Source organism: Balaenoptera physalus, assembly GCF_965194825.1.
Source record: "Balaenoptera physalus genome assembly, chromosome: 4".
Taxonomy (NCBI): domain Eukaryota; kingdom Metazoa; phylum Chordata; class Mammalia; order Artiodactyla; family Balaenopteridae; genus Balaenoptera; species Balaenoptera physalus.
Genome location: NC_138891.1, coordinates 75,313,113 through 75,332,407, shown reverse-complemented (window position 1 = coordinate 75,332,407; position 19,295 = coordinate 75,313,113). Strand labels below are relative to the sequence as shown.

The 19,295-nt window shown below is 35.5% G+C and overlaps 1 protein-coding gene across 2 annotated transcripts in view; it reads right to left on the bottom strand.

Annotated features, from left to right (window-relative positions):
* OSBPL11 (oxysterol binding protein like 11) overlaps nt 1-19,295 on the bottom strand; it is a 100,880-nt gene that overhangs the window by 38,526 nt on the left and 43,059 nt on the right. For both annotated transcript variants that reach the window (XM_082458606.1, XM_082458605.1), the window contains exons 6-9: nt 14,257-14,458; nt 10,235-10,380; nt 4,936-5,076; nt 1,044-1,542 (exon numbers count right to left, since the gene is read on the bottom strand). In XM_082458606.1, coding sequence (XP_082314732.1) covers nt 1,044-1,542; nt 4,936-5,076; nt 10,235-10,380; nt 14,257-14,458 — 988 coding nt within the window. The remainder of the gene's footprint in view (nt 1-1,043; nt 1,543-4,935; nt 5,077-10,234; nt 10,381-14,256; nt 14,459-19,295) is intronic.

Here is a 19,295-nt window from a genome sequence, read left to right as displayed (position 1 = left end):
TAAAGTAAGTAAACTGATTTTTGAAGAGCCTAGGGTTAATGTGATGCAGCTTATAACTGGAGATAGCAAACTATTTTTTTTAACTAATAAAATATCTTCTAATGTTATAAAAGTTTTGATTAGTTTGAAACATTTGGAAATTGGTAAGACTCACAGCACAACAGGAGTTAAAGATGAGGAAAGCTTAAAAAGGGGATAATATATTTTCTTCAAGGCTAAAATAACACAATTTCAAAATGTTAGGGTCATAAGCTTAATTATGCCATGCTTATACTGTAAGTTTATATTTAGAACAAATTTTCCTATGCACGAGAGTGTTCCTTAACATTAAAATGGCAGACCATTATATTTTCATTAACTCTGCAATGATTTCTGTGGAGATTTTTTTGTTGTTGTTAATTTGTTTTTTCGATTCTTAGCCAAAAAATATAGTATTTCCTTAAATTGTTTTTTCATAAGCATTTGCTGGAGTAGATATAAAGTCTGGCAATATATTTTAAAATATTCTATGAATATCTCCTTTGAAATACAAAAGATATAGATATAGATTAACCTAGAAAATATTTCTTGAGTGCTGTTTATAATAACAAAAACACGTTTTAAAGCATTATCAATAACTTGGGAAAATGAATATTCAGTACAAAAAAGGAGGACAAAAAACTACATAGAGAGAATCCTAATTTTATAAAACTAAAAGTATGAACATATACACACATAGAAAAAATACAAAATACTAGCTAAATTTATCTATCTCTGGATGAAGGGATTAGAGATACTTGTATTTTCTCCTTGATACTTTTCTAAGTTTTCTATAATAAAAATAATTTACATTTAAAATCAGAAAAAAAAGTAAAAAAACAGAATTTATATTTGTTGATAGATATACCCCCTCCCCCCGCCATCAGTATTCTGAAACATACTAGGAATTGGGAAAAAAAGTAGTACACATAGCAGTTCAAATTTATAACTAATATTTCTCTAGCTTCCCCAAATTTAAGGTTATAGTTTAATATTAAAAATCGGAGAATAATTTTTCTACTTACCTTCCCCAACCATTGTCACACCTATCGACATGCCTAAGAATTTGCTCTTAGTCCAGACGTGCACATTTACACACATCTTCCTCTCGGCACATTCTGCATAAAATCCTGAGACTGGAGGATGATGGGAAACCTGCTCAGCAACAAATCTGACCGTGTAACAGTCTGATCCCACCTGGCTCAAAGCCTCCTCTGATGGAGGAGCATGATTTGTGACAGCCTGGGTGGAAGAGCTGCTAATGACACTGGATGCTACCTCGCGTTTTGGCATCCTCCAGGAACAGTGAAACGTTTCTCCAATGATAGGATTGTACGGTTTCTTAGCAATGGCTCCCTTACGGCCTTCATGAAATGAGGTAAGGTAGTATTCAACAAAACGAATCATTCTGTCCTCAGCTGTAGCTCCATTAGAGATGGCTATAAACAGGTCTGGATGAGACATAAAGTCTGCATACATTTCCAACAGGGAACGCTTCTCTAGGATAAATGTAGGCAGCACCACCTAAAACAACAACAACAACAACAACAACAAATCAACCAGAGAGAGCAATACAAAAAAACAGTAATTAGTATCTTCAGAGAATTGAGGGGCTACTCTTTGTTGTGGTGCGCAGGCTTCTCATTGCGGTGGCCTCTCTAGTGGCCAAGCACGGGCTCTAGACACGCGGGTTTCAGTAGTTGTGGCATGTGGGCTCAGTAGTTGTGGCTCATGGGCTCTAGAGCGCAGGCTCAGTAGTTGCGGCACACGGGCTTTGTTGCTCCGTGGCATGTGGGATCTTCCCGGACCAGGGATCAAACCCGTGTCCCCTGCATTAACAGGGGAATTCTTAACCACTGCACCACCAGGGAAGTCCCTATAATATTACTTTTAAAAGAACAAAATAATGGGGAAAATGGCTATTACTTATTCACAACATGCAGGCCAGGACCGTGGTTACCTTCTTGGTTGCTGTAGCCCCAGCACCTAGCACAGTGTCTGGAATATAAGAGGGGCTTGATAAACATCTGTTGTATCAGTGTCATTGTTAGACAGGAGGTGTATGTGACTGCAGTTTAGTCATCAGGTTCTTTAATGTTGCTCAAAAAGTACCACTCTTTTAAATGTTATATGGCTGTTCATAATTTGTGATCAGTTAATGCTAATGATTTTATATATAAATACAATATATATGTATTTCTTCAATTAACAATGCATAAATGTGGGGAAACGATATTAAATTCATTATTCATGTCAAGAGAGACTTTACCATCTGGATTATTATCACAGAACATTCTTTTCAAATGTTCTTATGCCTCATAAACCCCAACACTGTTCTTTTTTTTTTTTTTTTTTTAAAGATTGATTGATTGATTGATTGATTGATTGATTGATTGCTATGTTGGGTCTTCGTTTCTGTGCCAGGGCTTTCTCCAGTTGCGGCGAGCGGGGGCCACTCTTCATCGCGGTGCGCAGGCCTCTCACCATCGTGGCCTCTCTTGTTGCGGAGCACAGGCTCCAGATGCGCAGGCTCAGTAGTTGTGGCTCACGGGCCCAGTTGCTCCGTGGCATGTGGGATCTTCCCGGACCAGGGCTCGAACCCGTGTCCCCTGCATTGGCAGGCAGATTCTCAACCACTGCGCCACCAGGGAAGCCCCCTCAACACTGTTCTTATGCCTTACAAACCTAAATCTACTAAGGGACAGCAAATACCATACTAACCAAATAAACTCCTTACCTGACTGCTCATTTTAACCTATTTTACAACTAACAGTCTTTTCTGAACCACTAATATAAAAAATATTTCTAGAATAAAAATGATACCCAGTTGAATACTAAGGTTAGATGAAAGATGAATGTTTAAATGGGTTTCTTTATTCCTAAAATGTCTGCTTCTTAGTAGGCTATTAATTCAATCTATTTACTTAAAGACCCTCCTATAATTACTATAAGTCTAAGTAAAGAAAGAAATGTGTTTTTGATTTTGAAATGCTTCAAAGTGAATGCTAAAGGCAAAATGCTTTCTATATTTAAGTTGCATTTTCAGGTGAGTAACTCACTGGAATCAAACAACCTTTTAATTTACACTTCCACTACCTTCAAAAACCTCAATTTGAAATATACCTCGTGAAGTCAATTTTGAAATCCTACACTAATGCAAAGTAGTGTCAACAGTAACTCAAAGTATGTAATTCCACAGTAGTAAATGTTTGACATACATAGGTTTTGAACCTTACTGGCTTTTTAAATCAACGTCATGGATTAATTGTTAAAACAAATTAAGGCACACTAAATTAGATGAACTGGGAATGGAGAAGATGGGCCTAAAATTAAAAACTACAGATCAGTGCTTCTCAAACTTTAATGTATATATACGTATTACTGAAATGAAGATTCTGGTTCTCTAACTTTGAGATTGGGGGCTGAGATTATGCGTTTCTAACAAGTTCTCAGGTGATGGTGATGCTACTGATCTTCAGACCACACTTGTTTTCTTCTCTCAGTTTTATTAAGGCATAACTGACAAATAAAACTGTAAGATATTTAAAGTGTACACTGTAGTGATTTGATATACACATATATAGTGAAAGGACTCTATCAAATTAATTCAGGCCACACTTTTAAAGTAGCAAGGCTGTAGACCAGGGGTTTGCAAACTATGGCCTTTGGGCCAAATCTGGCATCTTGTTTGTGTAAATAAACTTTTGTTGAAATACATCCATGCCCATCCAACATATTATCTATGGCTGCTTTCACACTACAAAGGCTGAGTTGAGTACTGCTGATCCTTAAACAATACGGGTTTGAATTGCAGGTCCACTTATACATGGATTTTTTCCAATAAATATACAAAAATATACATGTAGAACATCATGTGCAAGACTTGTATTGAAGTGGATAGTCTATTCTTACACAGGCTTAAGGTGAGTAATATGTAATATAAAATGAATAATATGTTAGTTTTCTTACTGTTTTATAACCTCGCTTTCAAACAATTACATTAAAGTACCGTACCTCTCTCACAATGAGAGAAAAACTGTGTATTATCACAGGTATGTGGGTTTTTTTTTTAAATGTAACAATGTTTCCAATATTGTTTCATGAATATGACTGCAATACTGTATGTCATAAAAATTTTATAACAATTCATTCATTAGTGTATAGGCTAGGCTACCATGAAGCTGATTACACTAGGCTACCACAAAGCAATCATATTGCTGCTTCTTCATTATCAATGCATGAATCATTATATCTGTAAATAAATATAAATTTTTTTCACATTATCTTTTCATTTTTGATGTCTAGTATATACTAGCAATACATATACATAGAAACAAAATTTGCATTAATTGAGTGTTTATGTTATTGGTAAGGCTTCCAGTCAACAACAGATTATTAGTAGTTAAGTTTTGGGGGAGTCAAAAATTATATGCGGATTTTCAACTACATGGGGGGTTGGCATCCTTAACCCCTACATTGTTCAAGAGTCAAGTATAGTTCCAACAGAGATCTATGTCCACATAGCTAAAAATATCTACTATCTGGTCCTTTACAGAAAATGTTTGCTGATCTCTGTTATAGATTAATACCCAAAATGCACTATCCAAAATGGGAAGTAAGAATAAAGTAGAAGTATCAATGACTTTAATGGTTTTGTGGGATTATATCTTTTTCTTTAGATTTTCCAATTCTGTATCCCAATGGACCCCTTTTATTTTGTACAGGAACAAGACTATAGGTCTTTATTTGCCATGTGACTTAACGCTGCACAAAAAACCTATCACATTTTTTATGAAAATAAATGCTGATCAAGAGACTAAGAAACCAACTCATAAAGATTAAAAAGCCCTGACGTTAACAATCATAGGTATAGTCCTAATCTAATGATCTCCTTAGACTGTTTATCCCATTACTTACTCTTGTTAAGTCCATGCCCAGCTTGAGCTGTGATAAGAGATGTAGGATAACACTGCGTTGCTCTTCCACAGCTCCCAGGTCATCCTCCTTGTTGTCACAAGTATCCTCCACCTCATCATCTGCATTTATTTCTTCAGGTTCCTTGATGCAAAATAAAGCAAAAGTCTATTGTTACTAGTGCTTATTAATATCCATTAAGAATAAAAGTATAAACAGCAGATGAAGATATTTATATTGGGCCTAAATGAATCTGAGAACAGACAAAAATCTTCCTGAAAATACAACTTCCATCACTTGGCCATGGAACAGATTTCCTTCAATGAACCCATTATCACTGACATTGAACATACTGTGGTTTTGTCGTAAGTATCACACATAAAACACAAATATTTTGTGAAAACAGGATTTTTCAGAAAGAGTGAAAATGTCTTACCTGAAACTTAGGCTTTACAGGCTTTGACCACCTGCCAGGGGACCCTACCACTACCTATAATTTAAGATGTTTTGAGAATTAAATATTTGCCCTAGTTTTAAGCTAACACTATAAAAGTAAAATTTTAAAGTGACTGTACATGTCAAGTCTAACTTCTGTAATCTATATTTAGATATTCACGCATCTCTGGAGTTGTCAGGAAGAAACTTTGCGGATGAAGAGAATTCTAGGTGCAGGTATAGAAAGCTTGTAGTTGCTTATGCAGTCTTAATGCCACAAAATGTTCTCTGCATAGTTTTTCAATCAATAAAACAGCCCCCTGAAAAACCAAAAATGTTTACTCTCATCTAAATAGGGTCTTCGCTCCAAATAACTGGTTAAGAGAAACATAATTTCTTATTTCTATTTAAGCAACAAATAAAAGTTTCAAATCCCAAGATTCTATAATCTTATCAGATGTCACTTTCCATGTTTATGTGGGGATGGTGTCCCATCTCTCTCAGTGGTACCTCTTTCCATTACCTTTCTGCAAGACAGCCTTCATGAGTATATTATCTTTGGTATTGTATTAAGTTTTAAGTTATGAGGATTTTAAAAAGGAAATGATTCTGTTAATGTCTCTGCCTTTAACTTTCTCTTCCCATAACCAAATCCTATCAAACAAGACGCCCATCTGTTCTATGTAGCTAGGCAAAGAAAACCAATCCTAATCAGGCATAAAATCAAGAACTTAATGTTCTCAAAATATTAAAAACAAAATACAAAACTTGGTGACACAGTTAAAGAATAATGGGTTTCTGGTCATTCTTTTGCCTTTGTTTTTCTCCTTTTTCTTCTCTCTCCTTCGAACAAAGAAATCTTTACTAGCTCAAATTCTGATAAGTCAATTAATGGTCTAGTTCCTTTCTTCAGAGATCAAACAGAACAACTGTGTATATCAGAATTATTTCTGTTTTTATGACCTTGAGGAAAGATCCCAAAGGCAAGTTTCTCAATTCCCCCTTTCAATGGCTAGTAAGTCTGTCAGGAACTATTTCCTGTTTTCTACCCTAAGTCAGTTGCACAATATAGTTTAAGTATACCAGTGAATGTTTACTCATTATGAAACAGGGGAAAAACCGATCATCCCTCTTTCTATATATGAATTCCAAATATAACAATTTTTCATTTGAGAAATGTTGAGGGGGAAAAAAACTAACAGATCTTAATTAAATAATGTTTTCCAACCTTCTGAAAGGTACTATTACATTTGAGGTCAGAACCTAGGACTCAGATTAATAATGCAAATACAGCCTTAAACATTATTATACACAAAGTTATACACAAAGTTTACTTTGTGGTTTCCTCTAATGAAAATAATATTAAACTAAAGAGATAAAATATAATCTGGTATGGGTATGTATGTATACGTATAGCTGATTCACTTTGTTATAAAGCAGAAACTAACACACAATTGTAAAGCAATTATACTCTAATAAAGATGTTAAAAAAAAAATCTCGTAGAAAAACTAAAAGAATACAGTTTTTGTTGTTTTTATAAAAAGTCAAACCACTTACTAAAATAGAAAAAAAAGGAATTCTATTCACGATTAAATACTGACTCTAAAGCATGATGTGAATGGAAGAATTTGGAAGCTCTCTTTTCTTTTTGAAATGGCCCTTCTTAGAGACTGTCATGCCTTTCTTAAAGAAAAGCTTACAGTTAGGGCTTCCCTGGTGGCGCAGTGGTTAAGAATCTGCCTGCCAATACAGGGGACACAGGTTCAAGCCCTGGTCTGGGAAGATCCCACATGCCACGGAGCAACTAAGCCCGCGAGCCACAACTACTGAGCCCACGTGCCACAGCTACTGAAGCCCGCTCCTAGAGCCTGTGCTCCGCAACAAAAGAAGCCACCGCAATGAGAAGCCTGCGCACTGCAACAAAGAGTAGCCCCCGCTCGCCACAACTATAGAAAGCCCGCGTGCAGCAATGAAGACCCAATGCAGCAAAAAATAAATAAAATTAAAAAAAAATAAGGAAACCTTAAGGTTAAAAAAAAAAAGCATTACAGAAATTCAAATAAACATGCTCAAACATATAAAATCCCTAAAAACCCAGAATGGTTAGCAAATACAGTGGCAAGGCCTGTTGAATTTCTAGGAATTCATACTATTTGGAGATTGCATGGCAGAGGGAAACCCCAATATTCTGCAAAACTCATACTAATCCCATTTTTGTGTCTTCCTGATTTCTGACTTGGACACTAAGGAACTGTGGGCTTCATTCTAGCCTCACTGAGGTTTACCTCCTCTATCACTTGACAGCAAAATTTCCACTACTGTAATATATGTTTCAAGCTTGCACTGACACTCATATTCCAAAGAAGGCATATGTGAAAGTTTTGAAAAATTCAGGTCTTTTCTGGTATGCTTGAGTGGAGTCTAATGTCTTTTGTAATTAAAAAAAAAAAAAAATCTATGCACTTATTTTTTTCTATTTGCACTAGGTCATACACTTGGTCTACTCAACATTTCAAAAGATTTGGAAATTCAGCAATCCTCTCCTCCCCACCTCTGTGCCCCATCTCTAACATATGCCTCTATCCTGACCTCCAACATGCTTTGTATTCTCATTTAGAAGTATGAAAATGTTGGAGTGTATGACCTATAGTTTATAACTTTTCACTTGTAAATTATATCTCTAGTCCTGATCTCTCTGCAAAGCTTTGGTTACATCATTTCCAGTTGCTTTTCATATACATTAACAATCATATGTCCTCTTCTCAAATAAAATTCAACATGTTCATAAACCATACTAAACCTTTTCTTTCAAAAAGCTCTTTCTTCCTAATTTTGCTAGCTTTGTGAATGGCACCACAATTTTAATCATTTAGTCTCAAAAACTTGGAGTCAGCTTTGATCCAACCCTATATCCAGTCAATCACAAGCTCAACTGATTTTTCGTTTGAAATGCACATTACCTATCCATTTGTCTTCATTTCTACTTCCACACTTTAATTCTATCCACACTTTAATTCCAAGTCATATCATACACCAATCTTTTAAAACATATCGCATCCCTCCCCATGCTCATGATCTCATTATGTATCACATTAAGACTAAATTCTTCTGCATGAGTTTTATGTTCCTTGGGGGCACAGTTTACACAGTATTCTATGGAGCAGTGCTCGGGGGATTATCATTCCACATAGCATGCAACATGAATGGTCATCTGGATTTATAAAATCCAACAACCCTGGGGTCATTTTCCATAAACCAGGTACTCTGCTAAATTTATTTTATCTAAATAACAATCTTATAAGGTATTACTACCCTTGCTTTACAGATGAGGAAGCTAAGCATGGTTAATCAATTGGCCCACATGTTAGTAAATGACAGGACCTGGGTTCAAAATCATCAGGCAAGCCTTTTCTGCAATAAGTACACATGCCTTAGTATCCCTGCTTGTGTTACTCCCCCATCTTGAGATTCCCTTACTACTATTCTTCTCTTCAAACCTTGTCTCCTTTCAAAGCCCAATTTCAATTCCACTTTCTCTCCAAAGCATTCCTCATCCACTCTACTCATATACCTCTCTTCTTTCCCTGAATGCCCATATCCCAAGAATCTAAGTGATATCTATTAAGATGAAAAAAAATAAAAAATACTGCTTTATGTTATCATCTCATTGTTTCAGTATATATATGTTGTGACTCTAAATAGATTTTAAGTCTCTTCAGTGAAAGAACTGTCTTCTATTTTTGTGTCTCCTCTAATTCTTAACGTTGGACTTGTCACATATTAGCTAACTTAATGAATACTTACTAACTGCTTGACTCCACAGATGAATTAGTCAAAAAGCTATAGGAAAAAAAGGATTTTTTTTCTTTCTTCTCCCCCACCCACCCTACTGCCACTGCCTGCCTCACTGAGTCAAGACCTTTGCCAGCTTTGGAAGTCCCTGTGTCATATGTTTCTCTTAAGAAGTAATTTGCTGTTATATAAATAACCATAAACCATGCATTACTCTTGACTCAGTAATTCTAGTTGGGAATATAACCTAAAGAAATAATCCAAATAAAGGGGAGAAAAAAAAATAAAGCAGTAGAAAAAATGATATAGCATTATTTATAAGAACAAAAAATAACAAACAACCTAGACATTCAATAGCCTACTTCAACCTAAAAACTTTTATTATATAGGCCAGAATAACATATAAGAATACTTATGAGAAGTAGCAAGTAAAAAGAGCTTAAAACAAAACTATCTATGTAATTATGATAACCATAAATATAACAGATGTAAACTCAAAAGGCAAAAAACCAGTATGATTTGTTACAGTGGTGGAACTATGAATAGAAGAAAACACTGTTTAGCTTCTGAGAAATGTGGAATTAATATTACTTTATAAAAATATTAAACCCTAAGACTGTGTGCTATTTTAAGTAGACTAACACTTTTAAAAATTGGTTTGGTATAGTGCTTACTATCAACAAAACCTTAATGTTAAACTTTTAAACTTATGAACTTAATAGTAAACACCTAGTAAATAATGTTAAATTAAGAAATGTAAGAAGTAAATATCATGCAAATAATTTTCTATTAGAAAAGCGATTTTCCAGAAAAAGAAAAACATGAAAATTTCATTTTTTAAATACATTTATATGAAGCAAAAGTAAACTAAAACTAAAAAGGCCACATAATTTAACCTGGAAAACTATGTACAAGTTTTACACAATAGACCCCTTCCAAAGCCAGTGCAGTTTAAGGTAGAACAACGTCTAGAGTATGCTTTCATTATGTTGATTTGCATGTCCTGACAAAGAAAAGGTGCTTTTCAGTGATTCCTAATTTTTACTCCAAAACTCTATGTTCACATTACCTTACCCTTGCGAATAGTCCAGATTCTGCAACGCACTGCTCTTCTGGGACTGCCACTGGCTTACTCTGCTCAGTTGCAAAGGGCTGGTCAGCTCCATTTTTATAGTGGTTTGATAAAGGTATCTTTGGTTCTAACCACTCGATTGTCGTTCCTGATGAAGTAAGAGAAAACTTTCGCTGAAACTTGCTCATAATCTGGAACGGTCAGCAAATGTGGATTTTATTAAACAATTTTCTTTTGAGCCTACAAGGCTAAAAGCAATTGAACCTGTTAAGAGGCTCTGCAAGACAGTGACTTTTATCTCATTAGCATGAGCATCACGATTGGGTATTTTACAACACAGCAACCTGCAACTTGAAATCAGATACCATTTAAATGAATCAACCCTGAATAGGACTAGACTCACTTCTTATGCAAATCTATGAATCATAAAGTGTATTCCTACCCTAACAGTTGATTTGCTGGCCTTTCTGCATGAACCCTGTCCCTCTAGTGATAAGAAGTATGCAGTTAGGCTAAAGGAAGTCACAATTACAGGAGAAACCTGGGACTGTGAAACGATAAAATCTGCTTCAATTTGGGGTTGAACCTTATTCTCAGTAGCAATTTTCTAACTAATCAAGATAACCCCCTTGATCTAATTTAAGAATTGCAAATACATGTCCATTATGTTTTTTCCAATCATATAAAAAAAGCTCCATATACTTTTAAACTGAAAGGCTCTCCTACTGAATAAATAATAGCTGACCTAGTGAAAGACAGTGGTCACATTTAGAGACCTGTCATCTTCTCAATTAATGACTCAATGTCTCTTATTACCCTCAACTAGTTTAACAAAGTGGATTCTATGCCTAATCAATAATGGAAAATGTTCCATTTGATTTCAGAGGCTGATCTAGGTTTCACAGACACTTGGTTATATAGTGCTACATTAAGGGATGCTCAGACAACCACAGCAGAAATTAAAAGGAGTATGGAATTTACTTAGTCTATAACAAAATCCCAGACTTGAGTAGAGGAATAAATTACAAAGTACCTATCAGGCTACCAGAGCATCTTGCCTTGCCACTCAGTTCAGTTTCACTTGGCACTGGGGTGGCGGCGGGGTGGGGGGGGATTCATAATTAGGGGAATGCCCTGGATAAGTTCATGCGGTCTCTTCCAAAATTCCAAAGAAATGAAACCACTGTGTTGCTACCTTGAAATGTTTATTTTTAATATCAATATCTAGATTTCCTTACTTCTCGAAATAAAATGCACACAAACACTAGATTTAAGAGATCTGTTTTAAGAGATCACTCAACTGATAAACCATAACAAAACTCTTAATCAAACCAATCATTTGGTCTCAGGACACTTCTACATCAATAATCACTGCTGTGCTTTTGTATAATATACATTAAGACCTCATGGGACTAAACACTAATTTTTATTCAGATTTCATTTCTTGGATCATTTCAAAATTTGAGTGGGAAGGTAATTCAGTTTTTTTCTTCACAGTTTTATCTTCCTTCTCAACTGACAGAATAAATTTCTACCTACTTAATTTAGAAAATATGGCAATTTATGGTGAGAAATACCAGTATTAGTTAATTCCCTCAAATACCCACAAATCTGTGCTCCAATAAATAGTGATATGGGAGAATACCTTTTACTTTAGACACTTCTATAAAGTTTACAGTGTGTTTCACATTTTTAACTAAAAAAATACAAATTTATATTGGGCATGCTTCATTAATCAACAAAGCAATCATTTAAAAAATAAGACTATTAATTTAAACTACACAAATGAAATTCTAAGAATTTTAAAAATTACATAGTATTTAATTAATCAAGCATTTATTTTTTTAACTGAAGTATAGCTGATTTACAATTATATTAGTTTCAAGTGTGCAACATAGTGATTCAGTATTTTTATAGCTTATACTCCATTAAGAGTTATTATAAGATAATGGCTATAATTCCCTGTGCTATACAATATATCCTTGTTGGTTATCTATTTTACAAACACCTATCTTCAAACAACTATGAGGTAAAACAAAAATTAAAAAGAAAAAAAGAAAAGCCTGTGGGGAATGTACTAATATATTCACGGGGGCAACTTCTGCTTGGTAAGATAACATGATTTTTCTTTCAGTTGCATGGTAGTTTCTAAATTTTTTATAATGAGTGCTTTATAACAGGAGAAAATTTATATTGGACTACTTAGAATTCCTCTAAGACAACAGTCCATGCTCACAATGCACAATTTAGGCTTTTCTATCTCTTTGGAATGCCCTCTCCCCTACCTCCCACTCCTGAACTAATTGGTTTTATTAGCTTTTCTGTGCCTTTCCCAGACTTTTTTTCTACCAGAAGTATTAGTCCACTCACATGTTCTCCCACAGTACTTTGTTCCCATTGTAAGTGGCACTTTACATATTACAGTAAACTATTTACATGTTTCTTCCCCAAGTGGACCATGAGTTCCTTAAGTGGAACATACATAACTTATTGGCCTCTGTAATACTGCCCTGACCTATATCTACAATGGCCATTAGCTTGTTATTGTTAGCTTGAAATATTGAATTTAGGCACACACGAGGATGGGATTCATACCCTATCCATATCAAGATCTGACTTGGTAAACTTTTTCCTGCACAAAGTCTCAACATCTTCCGAAAATATCTTTCTTCCACAAGCAAGGGGAGTTCCTTGGATAAGAAAACAATGAGTATTGGGAAACACTAAGTTACTACTATTAATACAATGTGATGGGGGTGGGGGAGTTGGGGAGATGTTGTTAAAAGGGTACAAACTTGCAACTAGAAGATGAATAAGTCCTGGAGATCTAATGCACAGCACAGAGAATGCAGTCAACAATACTATATTAAATATTTCAAAGTTGCTAAGAGACTAGATCCTAAATGTTCTCACTACAAAAAAGAAATGACAGGAAATTCCCTGGTGGTCCAGTGGTTAGAACTTGGCACTTGCACTGCCCAGCCCTGGGAAACTAAGGTCCCACAAGCTTCGCGACATGGCCAAGGAAAAAAAGGAAGAAATAAATAACAATTATGCGATGTGATTGAGGCATTAGCTAACACTTTGGTGGTACACAAATATATAAATGTATTAAATCAACATTTTAAACTTACACAATGTTATATGTCAATTATATCTCAATTTTTAAAATGATGAGTTTATTCATCTCATTTAATAGAAAAACTCATTTTTTGTTATTCCATGCAATAACATTCTTTTCCCCAGTAAACTAATTTCAACATATAGTTGCTCTCAAATACTAGATGTACCTCTTATTTTTCAAACTGAAAGGTGACTGATAGACTTTACTTTTTTTAGTAATTTATTTATTTATTTATTTATGGCTGTGTTGGGTCTTTGCTGTGCGCAGGCTTCTCATTGCGGTGGTTTCTCTTGTTGCAGAGCATGGGCTCTAGGCGTGCGGGCTTCAGTAGTTGTGTCTTGCAGGCTCTAGAGCGCAGGCTCAGTAGTTGTGGCACACAGGCTTAGCTGCTCCGTGGCATGTGGGATCTTCCCGGACCAGGGCTTGAACCCGTGTCCCCTGCATTGGCAGGTGGATTCTTAACCACTGTGCCACCAGGGAAGTTCTAGACTTTAATATATATATATCTCAATATGGAAATAATGAATAGTGGACTAAAGCAAAACTCAAGGAATCATTCCAACGTTTCTACTTTGATCGTCGAGAGAGAGTGATGCCACCAACTTTAACAGAAATATAGAAGACATGAGTTTTGAGTTCAGTTTTTGACATGTTGAGTTTGAGGTTTCTAAAGGGATATGTAATTATATGAGACCTAAGATGGTTTTAGATTTGAAAAAGGACACAGTTAAAAAGATTTTGTATAACATTAGTGTGATAACTAAAAACCAAAAAGCTTGCTGGTTTTCTATTCGTTTCGTTTTGATTAAGATTTTCTGGAGTAGAATTACAAAGAATATAGTTGGTCCTTTCCATGTTTTGACCTGCAATGTTAAGTCCTACCTTTAAGCAATAACTTACCTGAAGGCAATGAGCCCTTCTGATGTGATGCATGCTGCAACTGGAGAATATGAAAGCAGTCGTTTAAGCAGTTCATAGTTGCCATGGAAGTAGCCTTTAGCATTAAGAGATCCTGGTCCAAGGAACTAAGATGGCCAGAAGCAGGAAGGCATTCAATTCCTCTAATTAAGTCTCTTTGTTGTCCTTCAGCATGAGACATCATCTAAGGAAAACAACAATTCTGTGTGTCCCACTCATAATTTCTGTATAACATGTATACATACAGTTGCCATTTTAATTACAATATTCTGTATAACATGTAAACATACAGTTGCCATTTTTAGGGCATATTAGGCCTAGAAATCTATTTTCAATTTGTTTGGCTATTCTCAATAAGCATTTAATAGTGCTTCTCAAAAGACGGTAACTTTTGGGAGCTACACTTTTTCTTTGGCAGAAACAAAGATCAAAAGACTTCCACCTTTATATAAATTTCTTTAACAGTATACATTTATGTAAGTAATCAGAAAGAACATTCCAGATCATTTTTAATAGCAGCATTAGATATTTCACTCCAAAGTAAAAAATAATTCCCAGTCTGGGCTCTCAACCACTTTCTTCACAGCACATCTGGACAGGCTCAATTTGAACCTACAGTGAAATCATGATAGTTTACATGCTTCTGCTTTCCCAGTCTAACTTTCTGGTCCCATTAGGTTGATTTTAAGCAAATACTGGATATAAGCTTTTCAAGTTAAAAGAGTTCAATATGCTTTTTGATTAGGAGGCCTATCTATACAGTTCCTAACAGAGTCAGTGGAATAACAACGATGATGAGCAACCCAAGTTTTAAAAATGAAAACTGAATTTAGGGGCTTCCCTGGTGGTCCAGTGGTTAAGATTCTGTGCTCCCACTGCAGGGGGTTAGGGTTTGATCCCTGGTGGGGGAACTAAGATCCTGCATGCTGCCGCATGGTGGGGCAAAACAAACAAACAAACAAAACCCCGGAATTTATTATGCTTAATTATTTTCAATTGTGAACAGAAGGTTCTCAGATTGTCCACCCTTTGGAAATTATTTTAACTCACAAAGAAACTCTATAGTGGAGAGACTCTTTCAGATTTCAGAGACTCTGTTCCAGACAATTTTTAATACAGTTCATTGGAGGGCTAGTGAAAGAGAGATGCAAAATGATCCTACCAAGCAAATTAAGTGTGTCATACATGAAATAACCCCTGAAAACACATGCGTAATACTGGATCAAACAGTTACCTTTACCAGAAAAAAGGGGTGTTAAATGAAAAGTGTGGGTATGAAGGTATCTATACAGATCTTCCTCCACTTACAATGGCGTTACACCCCGATAAACCCATTAACTTGAAAATATCGTAAGTTGAAAATATCTTAAGTCAAAAATACATTTAATACACTTAACCTACAGAACATCATAGCTTAGCCTAGCCTAGCTTACCTTAAGTATGCTCAGAACTTTTACATTAGTCTACAGTTGGGCAAAATCATCTAACGTAAAGCCTATTTTATAATAAAGTCTTCAATATCTCATTTAATTTATTGACTATTGTGCTGAAAGTGAAAAACGAATGGTTGTATGGGTATAGGAAGGTTACAAGTGTATTAGTTATTTACCCTCATGATCATGTGGCTGATTGAGAGTTGTGGCTTGCTGCCTAGCATCAGGAGACAGTATCATACCACACATCACTAGCCCAAGAAAAGATCAAAATTCAAAATTCAAAGACCAGTTTCTACCAAATGTGTATCACTTTCGCACCACTGTAAAGTCAAAAAATCGTACCATTGTAAAGTCAAAAAATCGTACCATTGTAAAGTCAAAAAATCGTACGCTGAACTATTGTAAGCTGGGGACTGTTTGTGTGTGTGTAAATGTTTTTGTATATAAATGCTAGGACTAACTCCCAATAATCCAAAATTATGAATAAGTACAAATACTTTGGAAAACAGTTTGGTAATATCTACTAGAGTTAAATATATAGAGCTAAATAAATATAATCCATGATCCAACATTCTTAGTTACATAACCAACAGATATGTATGTATATATGTCCATCAACTCAAATGTCTATCAACACTGGAACGAATTAAAAATATTAAAGTATATCCATATAATAAATACCGTGCAGCAGTGAAAAGAAAGGAACTGCTACGCTCAATACGTAAGTAAATCTCCAACATATGCTGACTAAAAAGAAGCCATACCCAAAGGAGCACATACTTTTTGATTCCAGTTTTAGAAATTACAAAAATGGGCAAAATAAATCTATGGTATTAGAAGTCAGGATAGTGAGGAGGGTGTAATGATGGAGAGGCATGAGAGGGTCTTCTAGGGTGTTGGTAATATTTAATTTTTTGATCCAGGAGGTAGTTACATGAAAATTACAAGATGCACACTTGTGTGTCAGGTTCTTTTATACATGGATACATGCTTAGAAGGTTAATTAAGAACTGGGATGGAGATCAAGGGAAGAGGGCCAAACAGATCCATTAGGTTTACCTCTGGTCTAATGAAAAGAACTTCTATGGCTAATTAAACAGAGCAGAAAGCCAGATAAGAAACTGTAGACAAAATTCTATAATTAGTTGAGGCATAAGCTCTGAATTTCTAGAGACAGTCCTGGTTTATGCTTAGAGTCCGCTGTAATTGTATCTAAACCTGTCCCAGTTTGAAGAGCAAATTACATACTTACCCTATTTCTTCATTCTAAAAGAACTTCTTGGTATGTAATTAGAAATGGGAAGCTTATATTATGCCTCTTTTGTATTTCTCACTGGTCTAGGGGTCTTTAATATAATTGCTCTTCCCCTCTGCTTCTAGCAATGTTATGAGCAAATACTAACTTTTACACTTGTCAGAGTTCTTAAACAAGTCACAATAAGTGCTAGTATTGCTGAAGGAAAAAATTACTGCTCAACTATATCTGAAACCAAGCTGAATTTATTACTTTCCAGGCAAGGAAGAACTGTTCTTCCAGAACAAATCAAAGAGCTAATCTTATACAGATTTTTTGGGGAAGTACAACAGTCAAGGATGGGTTGACTTTACAAACAAAAGTAACAGAGTGGAGGAAGTATGGCCTTTAGGGATTGTTTAACGTTCAGAAGTAAGTATACTAGAACAGGGCTGTTAATGACTGAATTGAGCTGGTTAAACAGGCTCCATGTTACTTGCTAAGAGCCTCAATCTAGAGCCAAACAAGAGGCTGTTTTTCGCTTTCTTTCTTTTTAAAAAAATTAATTAATTAATTAATTAATTAATTTTATTTTTGGCCGCGTTGGGTCTTTGTTGCTGCGCGGGCTTTCTCTAGTTGTGGTGAGCGGGGGCTACTCTTCATTGCAGTGTGTGGGCTTCTCATTGCGGTGGCTTCTCTTGCTGTGGAGCACAGGCTCTAGGCGTGCGGGCATCATTAGTTGTGGCTCGCGGGCTCTAGAGCGCAGGCTCAGTAGTTGTGGTGCACGGACTTAGTTGCTCCACAGCATGTAGGATCTTCCCGGACCAGGGATTGCACCCTTGTCCCCTGCATTGGCAGGCAGATTCTTAACCACTGCGCCACCAGGGAAGTCCCCTCACTTTCTTTCTTGAACTTAGAGAATATAACTTCTTATTCTCACCATAAGAAAAAATTTGAAAAACTGGACATTTAAATTAAAAACACCTGTTCACTTGACTACACTCTTCAGAGAGCATAAAGGAAAAAAGAAAAGATGTACACTTATTATCTGTATACTTTTCTATATTATGTTATAAGCCAAAAAAAGTTTAATAAAGGAAAAATCATAAGCAGGATACTGACAACATAAATAATCAGCTATCACAACATAACACTTAAGAGAAGAAAGTGTTTCCTTGTGCAAATGGCCCAAAAAAGCCACTTGCTAGTGCTGATGTTAGAAGTGAAGATGCCTAAGAAAGTGATGTTCTCGACTAGAAAAAATAAACTTTAAATTATAATTATAGTGCAAATGTTAAAATTTGGTTATAGATCTTTCCAAAGCGAACAAATGAGTTGATCATATATTTACAATGAAATAGAACTGACTGTGTGAAGCTGTTTTAGTGATTGTTCCTGACATTATGAAACCAGTTCCTCAAGAAAGAAAAAACATCAGGAAAGCTGAAAACTTGCTTAATTTGTGTTTTGTAGCTAGATATGGCAAATATGGTGATAGTGTACATCACTTAAGTGGCATCTAGTTTGTCTGAAAACCAGATGAGAATCATGATTTTATTGCTTGTATTTTAAATGTCTGTCTCCTTTACTAGACTGGTCATGTTAGCCCCTCCCAGGGTACAGCATAGTACCAGCATAAAGCACACACTGATTAATGGAGTGATTGATAAATTGTACTAATAATAAACAGTAAATACTAAAATAGATCACTTTAACACTTTAGTAATAAATCTATGTTCAAGCACAATATGACTCCATTCTCAATAGTCAGTTGCTTTTGCCAACTGTTACTTTATCTATTGCCGGACTTACCCATGGACTTTGATTAAAATACTCCTTTCAAACTCACTTTGAATTATATCTTTGCATTACAACCTCCTGGAGCTGGATCACTCTAGAACAGCAATTCTCAAACAGTGCTCTGCAGATTCTTGTCGGACTCTTTTCGGGGGGTCTATGGAGTCGAAACTATTTTCACAATAATTTTAGGAAATTAATTTGCCTTTTTCACTTGGTGGCATTTGCACTGATGGTGTGAAAGCAATGGTGGGTAAAACTGCTGGTGTCTTAGCTAGAATGAAGGCAGTGTCATCATCAACAGCACGAGTCATCATTGTATTCTTCACTTCCATGCACTTAAGGGGGGGCGGGGAGCGGGGGGGAGACAGTTTTACTTAAGAATGTTCTTGAAAAATTAGTAAAAATTATTAGTTTTACTATATTTTGACTCTTGAGTATACATTTTTAAATAGTCTATATGAAAGATGAGAAGTACACTTCCATTGCATATCAAAAAAAGTGCACTTCTGCTGCATACTAAAGTACTGTGGTTGCCTAAGGAAAAGCACTTG